General features: G+C 33.1%; 1 protein-coding gene across 1 annotated transcript in view; it reads right to left on the reverse strand.

The window, feature by feature from the left end:
- Positions 1–5,847, reverse strand: part of Baz2b (bromodomain adjacent to zinc finger domain 2B) — a 159,975-nt gene extending 154,128 nt beyond the window's left edge. The window contains 1 exon segment of the mRNA XM_047546021.1: positions 5,701–5,847. Within this exon segment, the coding sequence (XP_047401977.1) occupies positions 5,701–5,845 (145 nt within the window). The 5' untranslated portion in view covers positions 5,846–5,847.
- Positions 5,848–8,796: the final 2,949 nt, after the last annotated feature.

The raw sequence follows: 8,796 nt of genomic DNA on the forward strand, positions 1-8,796 counted from the left end.
TTAATTTTGCCTATCCAAGAAAATGGGAAATCTTTCCATCTTCTAAGATTTTCTTTAATTTCTTTCTTTAGTGTTCTGTAGTTTTTATTGTAGAGGTCTTTCACCTGTTTGGTTAGATTGATTCCCAAGTATTTTTTTTTTTTTTTTGAGGCTATTGTGAATGTAGTTGTTTTCCTAATTTCTTTTTCAGAGGATTCATCACTTATGAATAGAAACACTGTAGCAAATTCTTAAAACATTAAATTTTATTATAAATAAATTACACTTAGATTAAAAAAAAACACAAAGTGAACAGGGAGGGTTACATAATTGGCTTCACTCTGTTTTGAGAGAAATGGATTAAACCTGAGCAAGTATGAAAGTGGAGAGATGGGTTAGGAATGTTCCATGATGATGCAGTACGAGATTTTAATGTAGACTAGGGCAGTGATAGTAGCAAAGGAAAGAAGTGTACAGAATCAAGTTTTATTCTGAAGGGAGAATCAATAGGATTTGGACATTGAGAGTAAAGAGAAAGATATCTAGAGATCATTACCCTTTATGGCTAAAGCTAGATAGGTAGTAGCTAAATGAGGAAGAATTTAAGCTAAAGGTTTTGGAGGAAACCAAAGTTTGGCTTTAGATGTTAAATTTGTTAAGTTTGAGAGGTCTATGGAATATCTATGTAAAAAGTGAATAAACAGGGCTGGGGAGATAGCTCAGTCAGTAAAGTGCTTGCCTTGCAAGCATAAGGCCCTGGGTTCGATCCCCAGCACCGCAAAAAAAAAAAAAAAAAAAAAAAAAAATGGGTAGAGTCCTCACATAGGTATTAAATTTAAACCAAGACACAAGAAATAAAAGAGCTCAGAACCAAGACCTGAAAAAGAGAAAAATAATGAGTAAAGGAATCTGCAAAAAAACTGAATCAAACCAAAATGAACCTTAAAAGCCAAACAGCAAACAAAACAAAACAAAACAAAAACCAAAAAAAAAAAAAAAAAAAAAAAAAAAACAACAAGAAAACAAACAGTAAAAAGTAGAAGCTCGAGAAATAAGAGAAAAATCAAGATTGGTAACATGGAAGCTAAAATGAAAGATTTTTAAGGAGTAGTCCACTGTGTCCATTTCTGCTAAGTCACTCAGGAATCTGAGGATAGGAAAGTGCCCATGGTGTAAATTGAGATATGAACAAAAGACAAGGAAAAGGAGAAAGTTTATGTACCACTCTCTTCTGGAAAGTTGAACTGTGAAATTTTAGCAGAAAACAAAGCGATAGCCAGAAGAAGATTTGTAGTAAAAGAAGGATTTTGGATATGTAGTCTTTTTAGGATGGATGACATTAGAGAACACTTATAGACAGATGGACATGATATAGTAGATAAAGCAGAATTAATGATACTATATAGAAGAAATGAAGTCCTTAAAAATCCCTTTATAATCTTTAAAAAGACAGTAATAGGTATTTGTTATTATCTGTGAGAATTAAGAGTCATTTCATTTTAAGGTTTTAGTATATTTGATTTAATTTATATTCTAACATAGAATAGTATAAATATGCACTAAGAATACATGAGTTATTAGATGGACTAATGAAATAGTTTTTATTTTTTCAGGCTGAGGCAGGAGGATCACAACCAAGGTCAGCTCCAGCAATTTATCAAGAACTTAAGCAACTTAGGGAGACCCTAAACAATTTAGTGAGACTCTGTCTCAAAAAAGGAATGGGAATGTAGCTCAGAGGTAACGTGCCTCTGGGTTTGAGCCTTAGTATCCCTCAAACACAAACACACACACACACACACAGACTGGGAAAAGATATCTCCTATACATATAAGTGAAAAAAGAATCAGCATCTAGCAGCACACAGAAAAACCTCACAAATTTTCTTTCTTTCTCTTTTTGTTTTTAAGATACTAGAGATTGAACCCAGGGACTCTCCACTGAGCTGTATGCCCAACCCTTTTTATTTTTTTATTCTGAGATAGTACCTCACTAAGTTGCCCAGGCTGGCCTCAAACTTGTGATTCTTTGGCCTCAGCCTCCCAAGTAGCTGGGGTTATAGATATTCACTTCCACACCTGGAAGAATTTGCAAATCTTTAAGGAAAAGGTGTATAAAACATTAGAAATACCCACTAAAGCTCTAAAAGGCCTTAAAAAAATCCAAGTGCCAAAAAAAATTATAAAAAGCCAAAAATAACAATGAAATATTACTTCAAATTCATATTGACCAAAAAACCAAAGTGACAATGCCAAGTGTCAGGGATTGAACTCGGGGGCACTTGAGCACTGAGCCACATCCCCAGCCCAGCATCTGAAATTCTAACACACAACTGGCAGAAAAATAAACTGGTATGAATGGCAAAGCTAAAGACATCTTCATAAATATATGCTTATGTGCATCAGTATCCATGTAAAATGACATCAGAACAGCAATTTTAAAATGGGCAAAAAATGAAAACACTATAAAATATCCATCAACATGGACATATGAAAAATATATTCCACATACATGTTACACACAAAAGGATAACTTACTCTTTTACCTTTTCATGTATTTCTCCTCCACATTTCTGATTACACTCTTCAGTGAGATACCCAAGTAATGACAGGGCTTCTCTCTCTCTAAACATCCCTTGGCCCAAATTCAGTCTCCATATCCCATAAGAATCTACACCCTAAAAATATCTTTGGAATCTTGCATCTTATTTCGTTTCCAATACTCTTTAATTTGGGCCCTCCTCATTTGTCACCTGAATAAATATATATTTTAGATATAAGCATATAAGTATATTTATATTTAAATACTTATATCTTAAGTTTAAGTATAAGGTTGTCTTTGCCTTTGGTTCTATTCCCATTGCAAACTGATACTCCACATTCTTCAGAGCTATTATTTTCAAAGCAGTGTGACCATATAAATCCATTCCTTTTGAATAAAACATGTAAAAATAATGGTTACAATTTACCAAACACCTACTACACATCAGAACTTATCTCATTTAATCTCATTATGTTGTAAAGTAGGTGGTGTTGTACCTATATTATGAATCTCAGAAAAGGGTAATTTACCCAAATTCACATAGTTTTTAAGTGGACAAGCCAAGATTCAATTTCAGGGACTTTAGAGAGCCAAGTCTTTGCTTTTAATCACTGCATTATTCTGCATCAATTCCTAAGCATACCACATAAATTCTAAATGATCTGATCTTGGCCTACTCGTAGGCTTACCTGCCTTCCTGTCCTCTGGCATACTTAGCCCTTAGTGGCACATATTACCAATCTACTCTTTCCTTTTTCCTTAACACACCTGTTTTATTCAGGATGAAAATATGCTCAGCTAAAACCTATTCCTCCTGTCCTTCCTCGAAGCTGACATTATCACTCACACAGTTCTGATGAAAGGGATGTAAGTAGAAATCTCTAGGTGGGGCTTCTGGGAAAACTTAAAAGGAGACAAAGTCAGTTGGCATGCAACTTTTGCCCATCCCATACCCACTTGCTTCCTGATGGATCAGCCCTCTTGCAGCTCTGAGATACATATGTAAGCATAAAAGTCTCATACTTTAGAAGACCAAATATATAATTAGAAGGAACCTAGGACTGTGATGACATCTCCCACTTCAGGACTGCTTACCTATGGGGTTGGTGTGTTTCCCTGCCATGCTTTCCTACCCATAGTTAATCACTGTCATAAATAACACATAGCCAAAATTGAGGCCTTACTGATCAACTTGTCATTTCCTTGATATACCATGATTTGGCACATGTTTGTAGAGGCCTACAATTAAGATTCTTAAGTAAAGCACTCCCTTTAATTTTTAAAAGAAAAACAGACCTATTCCAGCTTTAACTAGAGCGGTTTTAAATAGTTTATCTGTTTTATATATTTTATATTTACATAAGCTTTTGTTTGAAGAGATCTACCTTCAAAGATGGATTGAAAAGCACTGGTCTATGGCATAGCTTGACTATTATTTAAATTTCTCAAAATTCTATCTTTGTATTAAGTTGAATAATCACAAATCTCAAACAAATTCACTATGCAAAGTTTATCTATGAAATTATGCTTATATTTCATTCTCAGCTTTCACCCAGAAACAGTATGTGGAAAAGTATCTGAATATCTGTGAACCTAGAACGTGGCATAGTGTGCATCATTTGAGTTCTTAAACAAAGGTTCCAGTGGCAAATTTTGCATGTCACTAAGGACCAGAAAACAGTGTTTTTACTGAGAAACTAATATACTTAAATAGCACCAGGGTAAGGTATTTTCTTTTTAAGCTTAGCTGATAACTAGTTAAGTTTTTTGTTCAATATTTGTGGTTTTCTACAGCTGACATCTTCTTTATTTCTTAGTGTCTACCTTTTGACATTTTTTTAGTTAACTATTTTTTGTTGATTGTGCTATACACATAGTAAAAGCTGTCCCCAATTCATTTTTAAGAGTAGGCAATTTATTAAAAATATGTGTGTGTGTGTGCGTGTGTGTGTATTCCTAATAGAAAAGAAATATTACTCTTCTAATAAGACCAATAAAACCCATATATGCAGATAGTCTTTATTTTATTTTATTTTTTTGATACTGGGGATTAAACCCAGGGTGCTTTACCACTGAGCTACATCTTCAGCCTTTCAAATTTTTATTCTGAGATAGCAACTCACTGAGTTGCTAAGGCTGGCCTCAAACATGCAATCCTCCAGACTCAGCCTCCTAAATTACTGGGATTATAGGCATGCACCACCATGCCTACCTAGCCTTTAACTGATCTTTACTGCAGTGTTAAGTATTTTTTAAAATCCAAGTTACTGTAATAAAACTAAAAGTGTTTTGTAAGAGGCAAATTTCCAGGGTCCTTAGAGTCTCTGCATGTTATTGCTGAATATGCCAAGAATGCAGGCCTTTATCACTCTTTAATTGCTATTCTCAAGACTACATTTGCAGTAACATCCTCCCCCTAAAAGTGAGCTTATACTCATTTACTGAAACTGAAAAAATAGAGTTGATAATTTGCTAGGATATTTTAAGCAAATATTCCATTGTTTTTGCATTTCACTTTTGTAAAATCACAAATTTTATTTTGAAAAAATTAAGATGTTATTTAGTTTAACTGTTTATAATCATGAAATAATCTATAAGATAAAAAAATGTAAGGTTAAAATGCTTCCTACTAATGAATGAATGAGTTAATCATTAGGGTTTTGTTGTTGCTGTTTGTTCACGTTTTAATTTAAAAGTTTGTTTTAATTTAATTTCCCATTAAATAAATAATCTGCCTTAGTGTAGTATACATCTATGAGCTGGGGTAGCTGGAGTATGTGAACATGATTTCAAATACTAGCAACAAGTTTAGGGCAAAGAATCCATAGCACTGGTACCAAATCTTATCACAAAGACCACGTTGTATTTCTTCACTCCCTCATTGTCTATTATTTTAAAAAAGACTTTATACTTACTAATTCCTTAATTTAAATGGTAAAATGAGTTACAATATTAAGATTAAACCCTCAAAGAGACTTTCTAGTGAGCAGGAAAAGCATGGAATAACCAGGGATATCCCAGTGAAAAATCCAGAAAAAGCAAAAAGACTGGATGTTTAACCAAGCCATTATTCAACACGTCAATGGAAGTCATGAGAACATTTTATTTAGATCTCAAATATGATGAATGCAAATCATCAAAATGATGGCAGTCAAAATTGAATTAATAAAGGGTATTTACCACATGGGTTGATTGTAGAGCTTAGTGAAGCAGCTCCAGTGGAAAGGCCGCCTTTTGAAACTGCTGAAGCCACAGAAGGTGTAGGAGATGAAGTTGGTGTAGTAGAGGAAGCTGTTGAGGATGGCAATCGTTCTCCAGAATCCATATCTATGAGAGGGGGAAAAATACTGATTCTCAGTATTATAATTCTCAGATAATTCTCAAAATTATTCAAAAGAATGAAACCTATTTAAACCCTTTTGCTTTTTAAACCATAAATTTATAAATATATATGCTACATAAAATATGAAAAAAATGCTTCAATGTCTTAAAAATGCTCATGTTGAGGCTAAATTTCACAGTGTGGGAGTGTTGGGAAGTTGGGTCTGCAAGAGGTGATTATGTTCTTAAGAGGAATTGATGCCTTTTCTTGTGGGACTGGGCAGAAGTGAGTGAGTTGTTAATTCCTTGGGAATGGACTATTTCTTTGGAGAAGTATAAAGAGAAGCAACTCTACATAGTTAGCTAAACCCTTCTGATTTTGAACTTCCCTGACTTCAGAACTGTGAGATAAATAAATCTCTTTTCTTTATAAATCGTCCAATCTCAGATAATCTGTTATAGTGATAGAAAATGAACTATGGTAAATGCCAATTAATAAAATAAGTTTAAATTGTTTTTCTTGTGTGTGTCTATGTGTCACAGGTTCTCACTCCAGCTAGTCTCCAACTTGTGGGCTCAAGTGATCCTCCAACCTCAACTTCCCAAGTAACTGGGACTACAACAAGTGCCACTGAACCTGGCTGGAAATAAATTTAATTTTAGTGTACTAAATCATCTTATAATAGATTTTTCAGAGTTTTCTTATGTCCAAAAATTTAATAGTGCTTTAAATGTAGTAATTTTACACAAATGTGTGATGCCACAAACTTAGGAAAATCAATGTTATACTCTTACTCTTAAAGCATCTTATCATCTATTCAATTACAATATAAATCCTGTATTATCTTAAAAAAATCAAGAAAATATCATGTTTAAATGGAGTACATTCTTGTCTTCTAAATCTAGATAGCAATATACTTGTTGGTCTTAAGTGTCCAAGAACCTGGCATGGTAGTCTCCAATACAAGTTCAATATAAGTCTCCAATATAAGTCTCTACTCCTCCCAGCAAAAAAAAAAAAAAAAAAAAGAAAGAAAGAAAGAAAAAAGAAGAAGAAGAAGAAAATACATTTTTAGAGTTTTTATTGGAGTCAAATTTTAATGAGGGGCTGGGGAGATAGCTCAGTTGGTAGAGTGCTTGCCTTGTAAGCACAAGGCCCTGGGTTCGATCCCCAGCACCCAAAAAAAAAAAAAAAAAAAAATTTTAATGAGATTTCAAAATGGACTTAGTTAACCATTTATAATGAAGAAACCACTTCTAAGCATGTTTATTACTTTACTCAGCTAGTGTGTACACAATCTTACATGGTTTTATTGTAAGAGTAGATGTTGATATTAAAACTCCAGAATATAGCCTGGCATAGTGATGCATGCCTATCATTTCAGTAAATCAGGAGGCTAAAGCAATAGGATCCCAACTTAGGGAGGCCATGTTTCAAAAATTAAAAAAAAAAAAAACATGATATAGGAAAAATGATCTATATATTATATGGATTCACTCAATAATTAAACATTGACCTTGTCTTATTTTTAAGTAGTTCTTGTGGGACTGCTAGTTAGTTTTCAAGAGACAGTTGTTATAAGTGAGCCTGGCCCCTCCCTGCTCTGGATTCCTGTCCTGACATGTAAATCTCTCACTTTTGTACATGTTCTCACCAAGATACTATCTGTCATGATACGATGAAGACAAGGAGGCCCTTGCCAGAACCAACACTACGCTGTTTAGACGTTTAGTTTCTAAAACTATGAACTAAATAAACTTCTTTTAATTATAACATATCTAGCATCTGGCATTTTATTATAATAACAGAAAACAAAATACTACAAGGACTAAAGTAAGGAATACTGAGAAGGCAAAATAAGCAGTAAAATACACACAGAGAGACACACAGACACACACATCTTTGGGGATTACTTTTCTTGAAAAGTTATCTATAATATTTATTAATGTTATATAGATCTGTCTACATAATACACAGTATTATGAATTTTGTAATTCTGCTATCGAGAATCTAGTCTGTAGAAATAAAGCAATATATACAAAGTTGATTAATATAATACTGTTTACATAGGAAATAAAACTTAGCCTGATAATTAGGAAGAGTAGAATTGTAGCTAATTGCACATGGTTGAGGGCCTTTTTTAGTTTCCGTAAAGGTGCCATTTTCTCTTCTACTATTGGTTCTTTTTGTTCACTGAAGTGAGAAGAGACTTAATCCTTTAAAAACATATGCCTATGCAGCCATTTTCCTCAGTAGTTCAATTATATTCAATATTATTCACACACAACTATTTTGATTCTAGAAATATATATATTTAGCTAATATGATCTCTTAGGTAGCTAATTATTCTTCATATGTGAAAAGTACCACTATCTTATAATGGTCATAGGTTTTTTTTTTTTTCCCCTGCATATTTTAATAGGTATTTTTTAGTTCTAGTAAACCAAAATTAGCTCAACTAGTCTATGTTCATCTTATACAAATTCTTACTTTTCATATTATAGACATTAACAAATCCACTGTAGCTTTTGCTATTCTAGAATGAAAATTGTCTTATGCTTGAATTCAAGGATTAGCTTTTCAAATTTTCTTTTTAAGTTAAATATTGTTTCCAGATTTTATTTACTATTGTTGCTGCTAAAGTATAAGTATAGCTCTGAAAGATAATCTCTACTTGAAAGTTAAGGCAATGCTTATGTATGAATAATCCATAAAATAATCATTGGCTTACTACAGTCAAAGAACAAGATCTAAAGAAACTTGCAACAAGGGAAGGTAAAAGCAGTAAGGGAAAATTTGAGGGGAATAGGATATTTACATAATATTAACATTTCTCTTCCAAAACATTTATCAAACAAAAAGGGGGAAAGAGTAACTTCACAATGTATAAACTACATCACTATTATCAATATCATGTATTTTCTGATGCCCCAAGAAGAGCACATCATCTTTGT

The sequence above is a fragment of the Sciurus carolinensis genome, chromosome 3, assembly GCF_902686445.1.
Source record: "Sciurus carolinensis chromosome 3, mSciCar1.2, whole genome shotgun sequence".
Taxonomy (NCBI): Eukaryota; Metazoa; Chordata; class Mammalia; order Rodentia; family Sciuridae; genus Sciurus; species Sciurus carolinensis.